Here is a 22760-nt window from a genome sequence, read left to right as displayed (position 1 = left end):
GGCAGATCTTTGGGATTTGTGAAACTTCGGATCTCTATTAATCCAGGGTGTTGGTCCATGAATGTTCATTTACAGTGCAGAAACTATTTGAATATCAGGTTATTCATGCATGAGTTGGAGTCAGCCCTAGCTAAGGCCTGAGGCTATCACTCTTGGTTAAAATTCAGAAGGATTTGGTCTCTGCCACACCTTCTATCATAGACACATTCTCAGACTATTATGCGCAACTATACTTCACACAACTATCCACTTCAGACGAAGATATAAATGAATATTTTGATGATGTAGCTTTAGCCCGACTCTCTGATGAACATAGAGAATATTGTATGCAATTGAATATGAGATAAAAGAGGCCATTTGATCTCTTCCCAACAATAAAGCTCTTGGAACAGACGGCCTCCCGGGTCAATTGTATAAAGAATGTAGTGACCTGCTGGCCACCCATCTCCTAGCTATGTACTCGGAGGCGTATGAAAATGGGATTCTCTCCCTGTCTCTAAGAGAAGCACTACTAGTTACACTACTCAAACCAGAGAAGAATCTGGCTCATTGCGATTCTTAAAGACCCCTGTCCCTTATAAATGCGGACGCCAAAATTCTAGCCAAAATAACATCCATGCTATTACAACCCCTAATGCAGAAGTTAGTTCTTCCAGACCAATCTGGATTTATCCAAACACGATTGACTACACACAACTTGCATACCAAATCTGCATTGTTCCACCAACTGCAAACAGGCTTGCCTGCAGCTGCTGCCCAATTGGACGTAGCCCAGGCATTTGACTCCGTGGAGTGGCCATTTATGTTTTCTGTCCTCCCAAGAATGGGATTCCCACAACTGTTCTTACACTGGATTACATTTCTATACACAGAACCGTGTGCGAGGCTTCGGATTAAAAGCACCACTGCCGTCTCCTGCACATACATAGAGGTACATGACAAGGATGTCCGTTATCATCGCTTCTGTTCATCTTAGCACTTGAACCACTGGCATGCAAAATTAGGCAAAAACATGCAAATTCATCACTACAGTTCTGTATACGACCCATCAGCATATCATTATATGAAGATGATATGATCCTATACACCCGCCACATGTAGAATAATCGAAATCCACTAATCCGTGAATATATAAGATTCGAACACTATTCCAGATTGAGTATGCATTAGGCTAAGTCAGTGGTAATCCCACTAACGCTGGTTACGAAACAATTCCCACTGGATTTCCCTCTGCAATGGTAAACGGAGCCGGTCTAATACCTAGGCATATGGATACACAGCAACCCTGAATTGGTAATATGTGAAGGCTATGGTGTGGCCCTTACGAAACTGGAAAGTCAGGTGGCCAGATGGATCTGGTTGCCACTCTCACTAGCTGACAGATTTGCAATCCGAAAATTGGTAGTATTACCACGCTTTCTGTATTTACGAACATACCCATTATACTCACACAACAGTTCATCACAAAACTGCGCTCATGCATGGCCACACTTACATGGGTGGGAAAACAACCTAGATTGGGGTGGAAAGAACTCACTTGGCCTTACAAGCAGGGTGAATTTGGGGCTCCAAATTGAAAACTTAATTATCTCTGCGCCGAAGCACAATACACGCATTACTGGATACACCCACATGACTACCTTCCACATGTGGCCATGGAAGCTGATATTGCTCATCCAACACCTTTAATTGCCCATATATAGCAGCTGACACATTGTACCCCATGTTCGAAAATAAATCCAGTGTACAGTATAGTCACAGCATGGCATACATTGATTGACAAGGAGGGCAGATAGGCTCCCAGCATATGCCCCCACCATGCCACTGCGACATCATCCCCAGATAACGGGGATTGATCAAAGACCGCAAAAACTACTCGGTGAAATGGGACTGCACACAATGAGTGATATCTTTCCCACTGGCCAATTTGTAACCCAAATAAACTTAATGCCAGATGCTAACCACACACCACTAATGTTATTTGCATATCTTAGACTGCGAGCTACAATAAGAGATATTTACCCCACTTTCCCTCAAGAACCTTTCACGCATAACTCTACAAGTACTGCTCACATCACCCACGCATCAGCGTCTCCTAACTAATCTCTATAACGCAGCCAAACAAGAACAACACAGGCAAAACGAACAAGCTTTAGAAAAATTGAACAGTATGTTAGACACACCACTATCCAAAGAGAACTGGGAATACTGCTGCACACTCATGCAAGCACTCGCATCAAACTGCAACCTTCGCATCATCCATTTTAAATTCCTGCAACACACATACTACACACCAGCACAACTACATAAATATGGCCTCCGAGAAAATGATAGATGCTTGCACTGCAATGCCATACAAGCAGATTTCATGCACATTGTTTGGGCATGCACCCGAGTGCAAAGCTACTGGCAGGAAGTGACAAATGCCTTAGGAGTAATGCTGGCTGAGCCAATCCCCAACACTCCACTGTTCTGCCTTTTAGGCCTATATAAAATAAAACCGCTCCCCAGATGTAAACTACTAGCTGTAGCATTATTGTTGGCCAAAAGACGGGTTGCCATGAGGTGGGGAAGTAAACACGCACCACAAATGAAACACTGGATAGCGGACATGACAAAAGGAAGGGAACAACTTGAAACTTGCGGCGAGGAACTACCAAAGGCCTCCCGCCCAAGAGAGTCATGGGATCCGTTTATACAATACTTACAGACTGAACATGTGGTGTGCCAGACACCAACTGATGGATAAAGTGGAATACAAGCTCAAATATTTTTTACGAAATACTGTAATGGAGAGAACTATGGCGAATTATCAGCTCTGAGGTGTTATTATGAATAGTGATATGGCTTTATCAATTCAAGATGCCTATTAGCAAGACTGTGTTGCAATGTGAACTAAGGAGAAGTTACATTAGTCTACTGTATTCTATACCCGAAATGTGATGTGCATTGTGGATTTTATGTGCCTGACCATCAATAAAAGAAACTATTTAAAAAAAGAAAGAAACTTGACACACTATATTGTAAATTCCACTACACCCACAAATTAAGCAAGTTATGGGTTCTGTAAAGTACTATTGGCTCTTCTTTTATTAGCTTGACTCAGCCTTACCAAAAGTGCTAGTGGATACAGAAAGCAAGAAACAGAACAGCTGATAAACAGTAATCTACCATTGAAGGGCATTCTAAAATACGGCTAATTCCAGGAATGTATCCCACAAAAAGACCATGATAAAAATAGAAGCACAAAACCTATAACACCCCAATTGGTATAAAGTAAAAATACATTTTAACTGTCTCATATGTGCTTCTGTGATGGAAACTTCTAATCACAGAATGCTTACCTTGTGAATCTTCCCAGTCGCCAGACTGGACCCAGAAGCTCTTGCAGTAGCTCCCGCACACCAGCAAGTAGTGTCATTATACTCTGTCCTTCCTCTAGGCATGATAACACAGAGATACCTAAAGGCCCCAACCCTTTGTATTGACTTCAATTCCTCCTATTCCATACCGCTTGGATGAACTCCACTATGAACTGTTACAGAAGCTCAAATTAATTTGGCAAAGTGCATGAATGTCATTGCCGAAGATGACAGGCTTCAAACAACGACATACATGCTGGAAACAGTTGTCTGTTACAGATCCACACAACATCTGCCTGTGGTGTCTATGCCTCAAATATGACTCTAGGTCCTGTGACAAATGCTTTCTTGTGATGTGGCTGCTCTAAATAGCAAGGCTGGTCCTGTCCATATTGCCTTTTTAGGTAAGTCGAAGACAAAGTTGAGGGACAAGTCAAAAAAGAAATAGAGATTGAGCAGACAACGCCATCAACGTCTAGATGCTCCCACTCTGAGAACAGGTCATGCTGTCTGAATTCCAGAAAACCGACTCCACTATTTCTTTCTATTCTTTTTCTTTGAACCCGATGCCGAATCTGGAACTGATGCACACCAGATCCCCAGGTCATCGTCAACTAAGCAACAGGTTGCAGCATTTTAAGGACTTCAATGGAGTATAGAACAGATCTTCAAATTGATTCAAGCTCCCTCAGATATGCCTTCTTGCCGTATGGACCCAGAGTCCCCAAATTCAGACCCTACTTCAGCTAGAGTTCTCCCTTTGCTCCTCTATACTATAACTGAGGCTCATCCTGTCCTGGAGAAACCTTATTCTCTGGATGAAGACGCGGAGACATATACCTTGCTCTGCCCTATTTATATTGATGCTGGGTTATAGCTCGACTTACATTATGCCAATGACTTAGATACTTCCTCAGAATGTGCCGTGAATTCTCCTTTAGGGCCCCAAACAGAAAAGTGCCTGTTTCAGAGTTGTAGTTAGGACTGCAGCGAACGTTTTGGAATTCTCTCTCCTCACTGAAGAAACTAATGCTAACTTCTTGGCAGAAATTCAGCAACACAGTCCTTCTACTTCAGAGAGGCTCTGTTGCCCTTTAACCATAATCTGGATGACCCAATTTTGGCAGCTATGTCATAACCATTTTCTGCACCAGTTAATCACCCTATTGCTAGATACCATAGACAAGAGCTTGAGGACCCTAAGTTCCTACTGCAGCATACCTCTCTGCAGATCCTTGAGGTACAGGCCTCCACTTGCAAGGTGGCAACTCCTTTATTGCATGTTTAGTTGTTTGGGTTTTCTTCGGCTCATCGAATCTTTGCTATATAGGACTTTTCAGCCTTCCTTCATTTACCTGATCAGCCCTGGTTATTCAAGTCATCTGCTGTGAGGTATTTTAAAAAAAAATCTTACACACTGGCTCCCTTCTGATATGCAGGTGTTAGATCTTAGTTTGTTTTTTGACTTTTCTGATGTGTGCTCCCTTCAAGCCTCTCCAAAGATGTACTTTTAGCAACTTGATCTTGAAAATTGATTTTTTTCATTGCTATGGCACCAGCATATCATATCAGCGTGCTACAACCCTCGTCAGTTCCTACCTTCTTCCCTGGCAAGATGGTAATTGAGACCTGTGTATCCTTTCTCCCAAAAGTGGGGGGAGGGGATCACCTTTCCACGCCAGGAAGTCCATCATGTTATCTGCGTTCTTTCCACCAATACAACCATCTAAAGCGGAAGAGAGACTGTGCTGGTAGGACCCGCATCGTGCCTTTAGCTTCTATAGTGATAACACCAGGGAGCACTATGTTGATGATCAACTGTTGGATTCGCCAATGCGAAGAAAGCAAAGTAGGTCCAGAAAGGGAGTTGTCATATTGGATTGTCCTCCGCATGAAACTGTGTTATGTCTTGGCCAACAATGCTCCTTCTGAAGGCCTTAGGGCTCATTCCACAAAGGTGAAAGCCAGACTAAAGCCCTAGCTTGAGTTGTTCTGGTTTTGGGCACCTGCCAGTCAGCCATCTAAACATCTGTCCATACTTCGAACCAGCAGTACTGCATTGATTCTCACGTTCATCTGTTCAACATATATGTGGCCCCGTTGTCTGCTATCATAAGATCCTGCAGTTTTGAGACAATCTCATATGCAGACGACACACAGGTGATAATTCCATTTGATTCAAATCCTTTGGTCACCAGAATTAAGTTTAAGACCTGTATATTGAACATAGCGGCATGGATGAAGGATAATTTTCTTCAGCTCAACTCCAATAAGATGGATATCCTCCTCTTTGGGAAGGCGTAAGAATTATGGACACCAGATTGGTGGCCTTCGGAACTGGGGGACTCTCCTTCCCCCACAAAGCAGGCCAGGAACCTGGGAGTTCTATTGGACAGCAAACTATCCTCAGAGGACCATGTAAAAACACTGTCTAGTTCCTGTTTTGGAATCTTGAAAATGCAAAGCAAAGTCTTTCCTTGGATCACTCTGGATGCTAGAAAGACTCTCATCTAGGCGTTGATTGTGAGTAGGTTGGACTATGGGAACACTCTGTTGGTAGGGGTCAGGTAAGAACTTTTCACTAGGCTCCAGGTACTGCAAAACACCGCAGCAAGAATGGTCTTGAATAAGCCTAGACTTACGCCGTCCTGTCCCCTGCTGCAATCCTTACATTGGCTGCCCATCAAGAAGACAGCAGTTTTTAAATTGCTTATGCTGGTGTTCAAGGCAAGGCAAGGCCTGGGCCCGGTATACTTAAGAAAGAAGGTATGTGCCGGGGTGTCAACTGAGATCCAGTTATCAAAATCTTTTAGTCCTGGGCAAAATTAATAGATCTAGAATGGGAGGGGGTGCTTTTTCGTATCTTGCCCCCTTCCATTGGAACAGGCTACCGGAAGCAATGCGTGGCTGTACATCACTGGGCCACTTTAAGTAGAATCTAAAGACCTGGCTGTTCTAGGGGTCCAGGCTGGTTGAGGGTCCTGCGTTTTCTGTACTGCCGGGCGCCGAGAGATCCCCCTGGGGATGATTCACTGCGCCATATAAATGTTAAATAATAATAATAAGGTCATTTTGTTCATTCTGACTTCCTATTGTAAATCCACTCCTCAGACCCACTTTCTTGGAGGCACCCTTTGGTACTGATTCACAAGGGAGTCAAAATAAAAAGTTACTTAACTTCAGTAACTTCTTTTTTGTGGATACACTATCTAGCTGCAGATTGATTCCTCACTTCCTGCACTTGCACTATTTAGTGGAGTGAAATTTAAAGTGAAAACATGTTCCAAATTAGTTATTTCACGCTGCCAGTAAAATTCTGATCTTGTCAGCCATGTTTCACATCTGAGGACATAGAACAAACTAGAGAGACAACTGAAGTTATTAGCCCAACGTGGCTCCTTAAAAAGTCTCCGTGTCATCTTGTCTGCTGGGGGCCAGCGTTGCGACAGAGTCTGATGGCACCACCTGCAAGTGTGGGGAGCTTCCCATGGTTGGGGGAACCGTGGCAGAGCAGGTAACATGGCAGTCGTGCCTGAATAGAGCCCGAGCTAATCATCTCTCCCTCTCTCCCTCCCCCCCCCCCCCCCCCTCCTTCCCGCCAAAAGCCTGTCGGAATCCTCAATAATTGCAGCCTTCTGAAATTTGAAAAAATGTATCTCACAACAGATTTATGCCCGGGTCAGGATAAGCAGACTAGAAAGAGAAAACGTGCAGAGTTGACATGACTGAAAAAAGATGAAGTGGAGAGCTTCACTTGTGAGCTATCGGCTGACGCTGAAAGAGATAGTAGAGCGGCCACAAAATGAATGCAGTAACAGAGCAGAGCAGTAGAGAGTGATATTAGTGATTGGGAGTGCAGGTAGGGGTCACACAGTCGGGGCTGAAAGATGTAATTTGCACAAACAGATTTTGACGTGCGGGGTCCCCTATTGCTATATCTATTTTTTGTTTTTAAAACCTGAATGGGAAAAGAAGGTCCTACAAATTCTTACAGTAAATATGGGGCTCCAGATTAAACAGAGGAGAGGACAAAACGGAAGGGTGAAACACTATCAAGATGGAGAGCAGTAGGAATTTCGATAGGAGGGGAACAACAACCACCCAGGGATAATCTCCCATGCCACAAGAGAAATATATACTCCAGAAGCAAAATGGTGAAAGACAAAATCAGAACAATTCCTAATCAATTGTCGCTTGATAAGTATGCGAAAATAACCGCTAGTTGTGGGAGCACGAAAAACGAACCAAACAATGCCGCAGACAGAACAAAATACAGAAGACCACCGTGATCACATCTTTTATATCTGCGTCAACTTCAAGCAATAACAGACACCAAAACTCCTTCGAGATCCGAATTGGGGGGGGTCACGTGGACTTGGCACTAGAGTGCGGTGAACTGGGCGACTGACACAGTGAAGTGTCTTTCTGAATTGGAAGACACTACAAAAATAATCCGAACAGCACTCAAAACAGATGAGCTGGAGAGAGTTGAGGATAGAGGAGAACCAGCCAGAGAAGTTCCTGGATGACTGCTGCAAACACTAATTGTAACGGGCGCTTTGTCAACTTATTTTGTAATGAAAGGAGCCCATAGAGCATTAACTCAGAAAACCCCTTCCAGGTCCATCATTTCCACATTCCTCATATATAGGGATCAGGGACATTATCCTTAAAACGACTTGTGATATAAAAGATATTAAATATGAGTTGGCAACAATTATGTTCTTCCCAGTCTACACCAAACTGTCCAAAAGCAAGGAAAATCCTTTGAAGTGAAGAAAAAACTGAGAGCAATTAAAACCTAGGATATGCTGCAGTTCGCAGCAAGACTCAAAGTGGTCAACAGCTCTATAACCATATTTTCTAGCACTCCTCAATCAGCATGAGACTGAAAAGCGGAATAAAGGACATTTCGAAGCTGAAAAGGAACACCATGCAACACTGGACAAAGAGAAGTGAAATGGGTAACTCTTTGAGGAACCAAAGAGGAAAGACTGAAATGCACATAACACAACCTGCAACGATGATGATGCAGAACTCTTCCTCAGTAGAGGTGATAACACAGAACAAGACAAAAGAGCATCAAGAAATGCTCGGACCAAAGCATCTGTAACGGCAGACTAAAGACACCTTTCCCCGTGATTTAAGGTGGGTCTCAGCCAGTATGGCGGTGGACAAACCCACACAAACTAAGAAGATGGAAAATAATTAAATTGAGATGTTTGCATTACTTAAAGGGGGAGGAAATGCAAGACATAGGTACAAGAAAGGTTGAGACACAACAGAATGGCAAGATCAGTCAAGCACAACAAGGAAGACCAAAGACATAAAAAGCATGGGGATAAATAGAAAATCCTGCATTGGAATATAAATGGACATGGCAATAACATTTACAGTTTGATGATAACCCAATATTTGCATTTTCAGGACCCTGATTTAATACTACTATGGGAAACACATCTGATGGGCCTTGCATGTAATTTCCAAGATAGTGGAAAATATACCTCATTGGCACAAACTGGTTACACAGCAGGCTCCCATGGCATAGTGATTTTAACCCCTTCGAAGCTAATGACGAGCTGGGCTCGTCATGGCGCTTACCTGCCGTGCGCGGATGACAAGGCCAGCTCGTCATGATTTATGGTGTTTTAGATATTTTAGCGCAGGACGGGAAAACGCCTAGCAGCCATGTGGTTAACAAACAAATCACCCCCATTCCGGGGTCCGATAAATGAATCAAACCGAATGGGTGCTATGCAGGGGTTTAGGGCATGTGTGGCAGACAATGTGACTATTTTCAAAATGTATGCACCAAAACACAAGACTGCAAAGAAGATGTCCATTAAGAATAAAAGCCGCTACACCCCTGTATGTATTGGGAGGAAACTTTAAGGACATGATGTCAGATAAACTAGACAGACTAATAAAGCAACTAAGATGCAGCACACAAGTATGCAAGGAGTATACATGAGGTTGCAGCTTAACCAAGTTGAGCAAGAGACAAGGTTGGAAGGGATTGTAAACGGCAAATGTAAAACATATAAAATGACCTAGATATTGTAGAGGCACTTACTGAATGTTACAAGATGTTGTATAAGGCCATACAAACAATAGGGGAAGCCAGTAATACCTACTTTTTGGTAACACTAAAACATCTGACCCTAGATAAAAGAGGGGCTGTGTCTTGCGGAGAAACTAGTAATTTAGGAAGTCACATAGGCAATTTAACAATTACAGTGGGAAAAGGTACCTGGATCAAATGGGTTTCAGGCAAAACTGCATAAGTAACTTTCTTAACCGCTAGAGATCAACTTGCTGAACATGTTTCAGGAGGACAAAGAAAAGATACTGCAAGATATAATCATGCACTAATTACAGGGATATTCAAAGAAGGTAAAGCGAGAACGAAAAAATACTGGTGACGAGACCCTTAAGAGTGCTGATGCCTTTGGTACACATGGACCAAACAGGTTTCAATCCAAGCAGATGCATCAGGCTGAACCTCAGACAACGACAAACCTGTCTAGACAACACTAGCGAAGGAACCAATAACAATAATGTCTCTTGATGCCAAGAAGGCATTTGATTCTTGGCCCTAGTTTGAAATGCTTTGGATCCTCCTCCTGCTATGTAAGGATCTGACTTCTATGGCCAGGGTTAACAGAGTGACCTCTTCCACTTTTACCCTAGAAATGGGCACCAGGCATAGTTGCCTGCTCTCCACACGGTGCTTTACCTTATAGGAGCATGCATCCCTGGCATGGTAAGAGTAAAGAAGTTGACATTTATTTTGATGCCTGGGATTCAAGCCAAAAGTACACGTGGTAAGTGTAGACAAAGACAAAATGTCATTCATTGCTCAAAAACAGATGTTTTTAGAACACATTAGGGTCTACAATGCATAATAAAATGGTTACATTCATATGAAAGTTTTGAACGCAACAGTCATTTTTTATCTGGTTGCTAGGCTACTACTGTTGACCCTCAGCTATACAATTTCAGAGAAAAATGTATTCAATGTAAATGTTCATTCTTCTTCACGCTAAGGTGGAATGATGATGGAGAAAAAGAGAGACATAATGTAGGGCAGCTGGTATCCTTGAGTTGTTTCCAATCCATCCCTGTCTTGCCATTTGTAGGATCACAACCCTGATGTTAAGTTTGACCAGTTCTCGGGCTTATCTGTCCCAGAAGGTTTCTCGTATGTGTGAGATTTCTCTCCTCCCTCAGAGGGGAGTTGAGAACATTAGGGGTACAAGTCCCATTTTTTTCTTTTCCTCGTAGCATTTAACAGTCCATACCTACTGCCTCTCACTTCAAGCAGATATCTCCCTTTTATTGTCAGACTTTTTGCTAACTTGCTGCCTGTTCTCTGGTGTCCCACAGGTTGGATTTCAACGGGTTCTATACAGAAAGACTGGAACGCTTGTCTGCAGAAAGGAGCCAGCAATCTGCTCCTGCTTCAGCGATACAGAGGACTGCTGTGACTACTCAGTGAACTTTACTTTGTGTGTGAAAAATTATGAAATCATTATCTCACAGCCCACTAAGTGATCATATCCTTGCAATGTATGATTACTACTTCAGTATCCGAATGGCTGTTGAGTGCACTCCATAACACAAAGAAATGTTTTCACTGGAATTGTAGGACTTTGCGTTTTATTGTAACTATAGATACTTCTGTAAATACCGATACCTGTGTGGGCGGGAGGTTATGAGTGTGTTCCTATATGGATTCGACATGAGGATCCTGGTTATCATCTCTCCTTTGGGTTATTCTCCGTCAGGAACTGCATCTGAAATTTTGATGTAATGGCCTTCTAAGTTCAGCATTCAAGAGTTGCATTTCTGCCCCCTGTACAGACTTTTTCCTTCTGCCTTCTCCTGAAAGCATCTTCTATCTTCCCCACATGTACCCTCATTCTTTGGAATGCTTTTTATTATAACAGCAAACTTCCTGCATCTCTGCACTCAGGAATGTCGTCCCAATCTGATTTTCAGTTTAGACCCCTCCACTATTTTCTAGCTCCTTCTCCCCTGTGCTACCATTCGTCCACCTAAGGGCATATTATAGATTCAGCAACTGTCCCACTCTGCACCATGACACACCTCTAAGTTTGTGTGTAAGACGTAGACTGGGTCAGCGAGCTGTATCACAACAAATGTGATGTTCTCTGTGCACACAAGAGCTCAAGTGTACACTGGAAGCAGCGCATTAGTGAAAGACGGACTGGATGTTTGAACCTACTGGTCCATCGGTTACTGTGCAGGCAGCAACCGACCTGCATTTGGAAAAGGACAACAAATCCTTCTGTAGGCCAGTGCAGTGAGGTACATCATTTGCTGCAGGGAATGTCTGGGGGAGTCCATGGAACCCCTTTACCCCATCTCAGAGTGCACAATGACTATACTCCCCTCAATGTGGCATACCGCCCCTACGTCCTTTGACAGCTCCTTTGCTTCTGCACCTTCAACTGCAATAAGGTATGGGTGCAGAGACAAAGTGTTTCCTTATTTGAATGGGGTCTCACATGCATGTAAATGGAGGAACTCTTCCTTGATTTTGTGCTGGCACACATGTAGTGCCGCATGATGTGTGTTACAGAAGTGGGCACACAAGGCTCTCTGGCACCTTCTGTAACACAAAAGTGCCCTGGGGACACAGAGAGTGGGCACACATGCTCACCTCTCCCCTAAACCACTTAGTGTAATACAGCCCCTGGTCTTCCACTAGACCCAAAGATGTCCTTGCAAGTTGGAATAGTGTCCATTCATTTTCAACCTTTGCTTGCGGGAAACCTGGGATTTGAACACTGTTTTTGCATTGTGTTTAATGTGTGAGGAGACTCGTCACTCGCTGTTGCTTCCTGTGATAGCTTTTCTTTCATTTACCAAACTCAGCAGGAAGGGCTCAATGCTCAATGCTGGCCCTCACCCCTGACCTTAGGAAATGTTCTTGGTAAAGCGTACATTTTACTAGCTTGAACAGCACTTGATATGAATGCCTACTACTCTCCGTTATCTTTTGTAGCCTACTACTCAATCCTGTTTAATGTCCAATCTCCAGTTAAGAATTAATGAGAAGTGAGAGAGATGACACTGAACAAAAATTCAATTGTTTGCTGTTCCATTTTTTAACTACTTCCCTTTTGGCTTGAGCCTGGTCAGAGAGCCACATTTTTCTTGCACCTTCTGATTTACTCGTTAAACTTGGAGACCAGATCAGGACTGTGATCTCTGCAGTCCTTACACCTCCCAGAGTTCTCTTAAGATCAACACCAACACTGAAGTCTACCTACTCCTTGTAGCATCTGTAGGGACACCAGTTTGGAATTGAGGACTACTTTCCCCTTGTCCCTTCTGAAGCTGTTTGGGAGGGCGACTATCTCCTTGTTCCTTCTAAAGCGTGTCCCTTCTGATGCTGTCATAGAAGTTGGCACAATGATGGGTGCGATTGCATATTGGTTTCTTGAGAGGAATGCTACAGAATGTATGGAGCAGAGGCTGAGGTCTAGGTAAACATTGTGCCATAATTAGTGGTCCTCCCTGGAGACCACCTTGATCTTCTGTGGCACTTCTCTTTGTATATCAGCACAGGCACTGAGGCTTATGTGCTTCTTGTGTCATCTCCCTTGCTAGAAAAGGAAACCCATGCCGTCGCAACCAATGTTGAAGGCTGTATTTCACGATAGGGCCTATTTACTGTGTATCCACACTGTGGTAGTTCTGCCAGATACAAATAGAGTGAGAGTAAAAGATCACTACCTGCTAGTCAATATGCCCTGGCCCTGTAACTATTGCTGGTAAGATTCCAGCAATGTCAAAATTCTCCTTTGTCCACCAAATTAAATACATTTGGTTGATAACACTGCTAGCAGTGAATGAAGTTTTACATTGAGGACCCAAGAGAGCAAGCTTGCTACTTTTGGTTCCAGATTAAAGTCAAAAGAAAACAGATCTTCAGACACTCAACACTCTGAAACCCCGGAAAGGTGGTAATCTGTGAACACTAGAGAGTACATGTGTTAAAATAGTTATAGCTATTCCTTTAGGGCTAGAATAGCAAGACCTGTGTTCACTGGTGAGCAGTTGAATGATAAGGCCTCACGTCAGAATTTTGTAGTTGGTGGAACCATGAATGCACCCATGTTCGATGTATTATATTTCACGTCAATGTTTGAGGTCTTTTTTACCTTCACAATAAAGGATTGTATTTGTGGTGCCTGCATCTTGTGTGTCGCCCTGCTTTCTGTGGCAGTTATTTTATTATGATTACCCATTTTATATATATATATATATATATATATTTGTATTAACCGTGCCGGCACACTGTAGAGTACAGTAGCCTAAAGGTACAAATCATTAGAAACTCGTAGACTTCCTGGGTCAGGGCGGCTTTGGGCAATATTCACGCCGCGTCCTTTCAACGCCTGCGACTCCCCGCCCAGCACCTACATTCAGGGATCGCCGACTGCCCGCAGAGCTTAATAACTGTGAGTAATTTCTCTTTTACTATTTAATTTTTGTATTTTTCACATTAAGTGCCTCACGGGAGGGTGTACCTTAGTGCGTACATACCCCCGGAGTGCCATTTAGGTGTGGTCCTGACGAATGCTGCGCGATCCCGCTTTTTGACAGCAGAAACATGTTGACCAGTTATTGTAATTAAGGACACAGGTCTCCTAATATTGTACCATTGGTTGTCCGACCTTCACGTTTTTAACCTTAATACGGGTTGGCCCGCATTAAATATTTTGTTTGGGTTCTAACCTTGTATTTTTTAACTTTGCACTCACTTATTTTGCACACACATTTGAGTTTAATCACTAGTACACTCACCACCAAACCCGCTCCGCTGTAACTCAGGCATTGTAGCACGCTGGGGCGGCATTCGGTCACCCCAGCGGGGACCCAATGATGAAGCATGTCACCAACTAGTGGTGAGTGAGGGTCCTTCTAAACAAAAGGCTGCTTGCCTTGCCTTGTTGGATACAGTCATCCCTGTCCACAGGGTGGTCGCCTCCTTACTATTAGGATCAGACATGCTAAACATAGTACTACCTGACCCAGGTAGGGGTCCGGGAATAAACTGTCACTTTATTTCACTTTACTTTAGTATCTGGGTTTTAAGTTTCACATAAGCACTCCTTTGTTGTTTTCAATAAACCTTATGGGGCACAGAAGTGTTGACTCGAGCCCTACCTCTCTCGTTGATATTAAAAAATAAGAAGCTAATGAAGCCTTCAGGCGACTGTGGCTCGAGTCGGCCTTCGCACGATGCCGGCGCACACTTACCGGCACGAAAAGGACAACTTCCCCGGTAACGCCGACATCTAAACCATCGGCGCCAAAACATACCACTACTTCTTCGGCACCGAAACCCAGGTCGGAACCAAGCAAACCCGCTTCGGATTCGAAAAAACCATCGGATCCAAAAAACATACGGAACCGAAAAAAACATCGGAAACTAAAAAAGTTTCAGAGCCGAAAAAGACTCCTGCTTCTCCAGTTAAAGACATTGCCAAAAAGCCAAAACAAACCGCTTTGGTGCCAAAACCTTCCTCCGCACCAAAAGATCGGCCTCCTGCAGAGGTCTTACCTTATCCAGACCCTGCTCAAAATACTGTAGCTAAAGATCCAATCACTGGACAGCTGATTTTGGCTTCAAAAAAGCGACCACTGGACACACCAGCTCCAGCTCCGCATTCAAAGAAAGAGGACATGGCTACCTCTCCCTTAAGACTGCCTTCCCCTTCTCTTTCACCTGTACCATCACCACATCCTCCCATACCACAACATTCCCCAGCATCCTCTATCATACCAGACAATGACAACGGGGATGATAGCTCTGATGTCATGGGGTAACATGCCTGATCCAGATATTCCTACAGGATTACCTGACCCGTGGGATGATAATACCACCCCAGATGTCCCAAATGTCCCTCAGGATGACCTATACCCCTCAAGGCCTTCCCCACCAGAAGACACTATGGATTTCAATCAATTAATTCAAAGGGCTGCGCAATATCATGGGGTAGACCTGCATACAGACCCTGTAGATGAAGACTTCTTAATGGATACCTTTGATAGTGCACAAAGGTCCTCATCCATTTTACCAATGCTTAAAGGAGTGATTAAACATGCTCCTGAAGTTTTCAAAGACCCAGTCAGAACTCGGGTCGTTAACCCTCACATAGAGAAAAAATATAAAGCTGCTCCATCAGACCCAGCATATATTAAAGGTCCTGTACCACTAGACTCACTTGTAGTTTCCAATCCACGCAAGAGAGCAAACTCACAAACCCCAGATAAAGAGTCTAAGCTACCTGACGCATCAGGGAAAAGAACAGCATCTCAAGCAGCAAACATGTGGCGTATCGCCAATACACAGGCATTATTATCTAGATACGAGAAGGCACATTATGACGAATTAGAATCCTTCATGAGGCACCTCCCTGATAAGTACAAATAGAGCAAATGAACTTATCCAATAGGGGAAAAACATCACAAACACCTCTGCACTGGCTGCAGCAGATACTGCCTCTAGGGGAGTTAACACCAGTGTCCTATTACGTAGACATGCCTGGCTACTCATATCAGGGTTCAAACCTGAAGTACAAAGTGCCATTCTTAATCGGCCCTTTGATGAGCAACACCTATTCGGACCTAACGTAGATGTATCACTTGAAAAAATGAAAAAGGATACAGATACCGCCAAATCTATGGGAGCCCTGCAGTCGCAGGCTCCCAGACGTTCATTTTGTCGCTCATCCTATCGAGGTGCCACCAGGGGATTCTCTTCGGACACAGCTTCTACCTTGTACAAAGCCCTTACACAGTCCACTTACAGCAAGGGCTACCAAAGGGGTGGTTACGAGGGTAACAATAACAAAGTCAGAGGTAAAAATAACAACTCCCGCTCTGCCTCTACTCCTGCCCAATGACTCCCTTCCCCTTCCCCAGTCCCATTCCACTCTTGTCAGGGGAAGACTCCAGCAATACCTGCCAGCTTGGGAAAACATCACATCAGACAGGTGGGTGCGCCAAATAATTCAGTCAGGTTACTGTCTAGAACTAACATCCACCCCCCCCCCCTGCCCCCCCCCCCCACAAAACATACCACCCAAGCAACGTTCAATGTCACAAGAATTACTCAGACAGGAGGTAATATCCCTCCTGCAGAAAAATGCAATAGAAATAGTTCCAGAGCATCAGAAAAACAAAGGAGTATACTCACTATATTTCCTAATACCAAAGAATGTCGGCTCTTTAAGACTCATCCTAGACCTCAGGCCTCTAAACATTTACATACAGTCGGACCATTTTCACATGGTCACACTCCAACAAGTCCATCCACTTCTGGTACTAAACGACTTCCTAGTCACCCTAGATCTCAAGGACGCCTACTTCCATATTCCCATCCACACAGCGGGCAGAAAATATCTCAGATTTGTGCTAGATGGGCAGCACTACCAGTTCAAAGTGCTCCCATTCGTAGTCACAACAGCGCCAAGGGTGTTTACCAAATGCCTAGCAGTAGTAGCAGCACACTTAAGAAGACAACATATTCATGTCTTCCCATATCTAGACGACTGGCTCATAAAAGCCAGCTCATACAGTCAGTGTGTACAACACACTCACGCTACTATTCAACTGCTTCACAACTTAGGATTCATAGTAAATCACACCAAATCGCATCTGCAACCCTCGCACATACACCAGTATCTCGCCGCTACAATAAACACCCAACTAACACTAGCTTATCCCTCTCCAGCCAAGATAACAAGTGTACAAACTCTCCTGACAAAATTCAAACCGCAACACTCGCTACCAGCTCGAGTGTTCATGCAGCTCATAGGAATCATGGCATCTTGCATATTTGAAGTACCTCACGCAAGACTGCAAATGCGTCCACTTCAAGAGTGCCTAGCACGCCAATCAAACCAGGCTCAAGGTCAACTAACAGACCTAGTGTTGGTAGACGGTCGGACTCATCGTTTTCTGCAATGGTGGAACACCAAAAACCTTTCCAAAGGGCGACCGTTTTAGAGCCAGTTACTCAAATAGTCATGACAGCGGACGTATCGCATGGACATCACTAACTCTTGTACAGCTCCATCACTTCCCTAATGGTGAAAAACAATCTGTGGATGGAGCAGATGCCCATGCGCAGTATTATCCAAAGGAGGAGTCACCTATCCCGTGACTTCCAAAGACTTTTCTACAACAAAACAAACTGCAAACATCCGGGCCCAACACTAGGTGGCCATCTATGCATAGTGTGTGACTCTGCAGCTCTACATGCCAAGAACAGAGGCATACTGGTAAGTAGCATTTTCCTTTTCAAAAAGACTCCTTTTTTTATTCACATTTGGGTATGTTTTAGATAAACACTCTGAAGGGACATTATGCCTTCATGTACCTGAACCATGATAACAACCAAACAAGACAAAAGAAAACTAGCACCTTGGATGAATGCAGAAAAAAGAGAAAACAACAAATTGCAATTCTGCAAAGCACCTGGCTCAAACAAACAACACTCAAGACAAACTTCACCCACACAAACACACCAGAATATACAAGTCATCCATCAAAAAAGCTATTAAAAAATCAGCTATTGAATCAGAATTCAGAATGCAAAACAAAATAAATAATACTTTTTATAAAATTCTCTATCGATTTCTTAAACCTAAATGCACTGAAGGAAACCATCCTATTTCCTAACAATTTCAAGACAAAACTGGCAAATCATTGCACAACTGAAGCAGACATGTTGGATTCCTATTTAAACCAAAATAAAACCACGAATGCCAGCCCTTTACCAATAACCACTTCCCCCCCACCCTCATGACCACCACCAAGGGTCAGTTAACCCAGCCTCTGATTCCTGCAAGCAACTATCAGAAACTCAATTTATGGATATGATCAAAGCAAGCAGGCCCCTAACACAAACCTGGACCCTCAAGACCCAAACAACCTCCGACTTATTGCAATCAGACTATTCCTCTGCAAACACTTAGAAAGAGCAGCATTCACCCAGATATCTCAATATATTGAAGATAACTCCATGTCTTTCAACTTCCAGACCGGTTTCTGTACAGGAAGCGGCACTGAATGTTTCCTAATCGCCGACTAAGATGACCTTAAAAACACAGTAGATCACAAGATGGTCGTTGCACTACTTCTCTTAGAGCTTTTAGCTGCCTTCAACACAGTTGATCAGGACACTCTAATTTAAAGACTCAGCGAAGCCAGCATAGAGGGGACTGCTTTGGACTGGATCACATCCTCCCTTAAAAACAGAACAAATGCCATCCATACTCCTCCTTTCTCTTCCAAGCCCTATATCATAAAAGGAGGCGTCCCTCAATGCTCTATCATATCACCCATGCTTTTCAACTTCTACATGAAGTCATTACCTACAATAATCACTGAATGTGAGCTCACCTTCTGTAACTATGTAGATGACACACACACATACATATTAAGCTGGAAATCCCCAAAGACATTGGAAACTCTAAACTCTTCAATTGCCTCCAAGCCATTGATCAGTGGATGACATGGAGCCATCTCAAATAGAATGTGCATTGAACTGAAATACTCACCTGTAAAGATTGAAAAAAGTATGACACACTCTCTTCTTGGCCTGACAATCTGGAACCCCTTCCTAAAGTATCAAAGGAAGCTATCTATGCTCAAGTAGATGAGTTAGTGTAGGAAAGTGCAACTTTGTGTCAAGATCACCCCCTAGTTTTGCCACTGGTACTGATGTTTTTCAACTGATGTGCACTGGGTCACTGCTAATTAGGCCCCTGTGCCAGTGCTCTTTCCCTAAAACAAGGTAAAAGGGTCTAATTGTAACACAATTGCCACACACATTGGCACCCCTACAAGTCCCTAGCAAGTGGTACCGCTGGTGGATCACTGACATAATATTGAGGGACATAATATCGACTACCAAAAATATCAGCGAAAAAATATCGACAGACAGAATATCGACTTTGTATCTACAAACAGGTAAGTACAAAAATATTGAGTAAAAAATATTGTTTACAAAAATATAGTTTGTAAAAATATCGACTTTATTAAAAACAATGTTAAATTAAATTAATATTAAAAATTATTTACTAAAATATACTTAAAAATACTTAAATTACCTTATAATTAAATAATTAATTAAAGTTATAAAAAATTTCAATCATATTTGTTAAAACATATATATATATATATATATATATATATATATATATATATATATATATATATATATATATAGTAACATAATCTAATTAAAAAATATCCAATATTATTACCGTAGGATAGCGGAAGTGTAAAATTACTATTCCCACTCTAGAGAGTGCAACATTAGATAAGGCGTTGGATAGCGTAGAGGTAAAAATTACTATTCCCACTCCAGAGAGTGCAACAGTAGGGAAAGTGTTGGATAGCGTAGGGGTAAGAACAAACCCCCGGACACGGAGGAACCAGAAATAGAGGCACCCGGAGGACGAGGAGGTCAAGGGGCGGAAAAAGGAGGAAGAGGGGGGACAAGAAGCTCCCGCTGGGTCAACCGCAACCGAACCAAGAAGTAATGACTTTGGATAGCAATGGCCAACAAAAACAGGCCAACTTAACGGTTGTCAACCTGACGTCCAAACAACTGACCAACCTAGAAACCGAAGTCCTCAGTCTAGGACTAACCTTCTGCCCCAGTAAAGAACTGGAATACACTCAAACGAGGATTGATCTGTTTCGCTTTACGCGGAAATTAAAACTCCACAAATATTTCAAGCTACGCCCCCATACTCAAGATTCTAAAAATCAGGGGACCAGAATAACAGCTACTGATGCCCTGAGCAGCAGAGATCTAGCAGCAGTTGAGGCCCTGGAAGATCTTGAAAGAGAGGAGACACGAGATGTTCAACACCTGGACACTGCACAAAGGGCTGAGCTGCAAGGGATTGATCAAGAAAGGGAGGAGAGTAATTTCAAACCCCCTTCCATATTTGTCCCACAATCCCCGTGGGATGCTGTGGACGCGTTTAGCGAAGCTATGATCAATGACCTCATAAAGTATTGTAAGTCTAACCATACCAGTCACAACTTCAACATCTCTGAACAGCAACATGAGGCGATAAAAAAACTAAAAGAAGACAAAAACATTGTGGTGAAACCTTCTGATAAAGGTGGGAACATTGTTTTAATGAGTAGGGACCATTACAAGACTGAGGCATTGAGACAGCTCTCGGATGAAAACTTTTACATCAAGTGTACCATGAATACGTACCAACAGAGCTTAAAAGAATATGACTCTCTCCTCAAGAAATGGTACGACCTACAGATGCTGGGCAAGGATGAACATCTATTCCTACGGAACAACTGCCCAATGATTCCCACTTTCTACCATCTCCCAAAACTTCACAAGAGCAAAGACAATCCTCCTGGTCGCCCCATTATCTCCTCTATTGGGAGTTTAACGGAGAACATGTCGCGCTTTGTAGATAATATCCTTTTCCCTTTGGTGTTAAACCTGAAATCATATGTCAGGGACACTAAGGATTTCCTTATGAAGATAGGAGACCTACAGTGGAACCAAGGTTACCTGCTGGTAGTGCTGGACATCACCAGCTTGTACACTGTAATCCAACACCAACAGGGCTTACAAGCGATAAGACATGCTCTAGAACAGCGCCAGGCGCGATTTGCAAGACATAATCTGATGATACTGGAATTTGTTGAATTCTGCTTAACCCACAATGTTTTCCTGTTTGAAGAACAACTGTACTTACAGAAGTCAGGGACGGCGATGGGTACTTGCTTCGCTCCCAGCTACGCGAACCTTTTCGTGGGCTGGTGGGAGGAGCAGGTACCCAGGAGCTGCAGGGTTGGGCAGGAGGTGGGTACGGTGGTGTGCTGGCATCGATACATCGATGATCTTTTCATCGTTTGGAATGGCAATATCGAGACAGCCACTGAATACATCAAACTGCTCAATGACAATAACCTCAACCTACACTTCTCGGGTTCCATTAGTCCGGTGGCAGCGGAGTATTTGGACCTGAGGGTGTTTGTTGAAGATGGGCAGTTACACACCTGCTTGTTTAGAAAAGAGACTGCTGGCAATTCAACACTCTTTGCCAGCAGCAGCCACCCACCACAATTGATCAACAGCATTCCCTACGGAGAGCTCTTGAGACTCCGCAGGAATTGCTCCAGGGATTCGGATTTCGAGGCGGCTGCCTCTGAATGCATATCCCGTTTCAAGATAAGGGGGTATGGTGAAGATCTATTACAGGATACACTGAGAAGGGTTAAAAAAACATCGAGAGGGAGTTTGCTCACCGCCAGACCGGCTGGATCAGGCCGTGATGCAAACACAAACACCATTGTCAACAAATTCAGAATGATCACCCCCTACTCCACTGGGGCCAATGACCTAAAAAGAATGCTCAAAAAGAACTGGCATATCCTACAAACAGACACTGTACTGAAGGACGATCTTCCCCCCAATCCGCTGGTCACATTCAGCAAAGCGAGGTCTGTAGGTAACATGCTCGTTACAAGCCATCTGGAGAAACCCCTTCCAAGGGCTAATACCTTGAAGGACCAGAAAGGGTTCTTCCCCTGTGGGAGATGTAAAGCCTGTGCTAACAGCAAAAGGGTTCTCTCATATATCATACCAGACACAGGAAAGAGCATGCCCATAAGAAAATTTATCACCTGCAGTACACAATATGCAGTTTATTGCCTACACTGCCCGTGTGGCTTACGCTACATAGGCAGCACGATCAAAGAACTGAAACTGAGGGTCATGGAGCACCTGAGAGCCATCGACAAAGCCGACCCCAGTTATCCAGTGGCCCGCCACTTCGCGGAGGTACATGGACGTGACCGCAAATTACTACAGTACTACGGTCTGGATGCCATACCCCCTAATGCGAGGGGCGGAGATCGTCTGAGACGACTCCGCAGACTGGAATCTAGATTCATTATAGACCTCTCCACGAAGCACCCCAGGGGTTTGAATGCGGGGGAAGAGATGGCGTTCCATCTGGGAAAATAGAACCGTACACAGTGGGTGGAGGTTATGCACAGTATAGAACATCTCCCTGACAGAATAGAACGTCTTAGGAAGATTGGAGTAGACATTCTAGGTGATCATAGAACATATACAGGGCCTCCACTGTGGCTGGAATAAGTTGTTGAACATGAGGCATGCGACGCGCTTATCTGTTTGTTTGTTTGTTTCACACTGTAAGATTTATTACCCTGTGAAGATGTATGATTTATTACATCATGTTTGCACTGTCTGTACGCTCAGGTATTTCCTGTGTCCAGATTTCATCTAATGCAGAGGTTTGAACACTGTTGTGTCCCATGGCTTGCATGAATGCATTT

At 43.6% G+C, this 22760-nt stretch overlaps 1 protein-coding gene across 1 annotated transcript in view; it reads left to right on the top strand.

The window, feature by feature from the left end:
* The window catches only part of TUBGCP2 (tubulin gamma complex component 2), a 465124-nt gene extending 451534 nt beyond the window's left edge, over window positions 1-13590 (top strand). The window contains exon 18 of the mRNA XM_086921996.1: window positions 10749-13590. Coding sequence (XP_086778122.1) covers window positions 10749-10860 — 112 coding nt within the window. The 3' untranslated portion in view covers window positions 10861-13590. The remainder of the gene's footprint in view (window positions 1-10748) is intronic.
* Window positions 13591-22760: the final 9170 nt, after the last annotated feature.

Source organism: Lissotriton vulgaris, chromosome 5 (genome assembly GCF_964263255.1).
Source record: "Lissotriton vulgaris chromosome 5, aLisVul1.2, whole genome shotgun sequence".
Lineage (NCBI taxonomy): Eukaryota > Metazoa > Chordata > Amphibia > Caudata > Salamandridae > Lissotriton > Lissotriton vulgaris.
The sequence above is the reverse complement of the archived record's forward strand: the minus strand, read 5'-3'. Positions and strand labels throughout refer to the sequence as shown.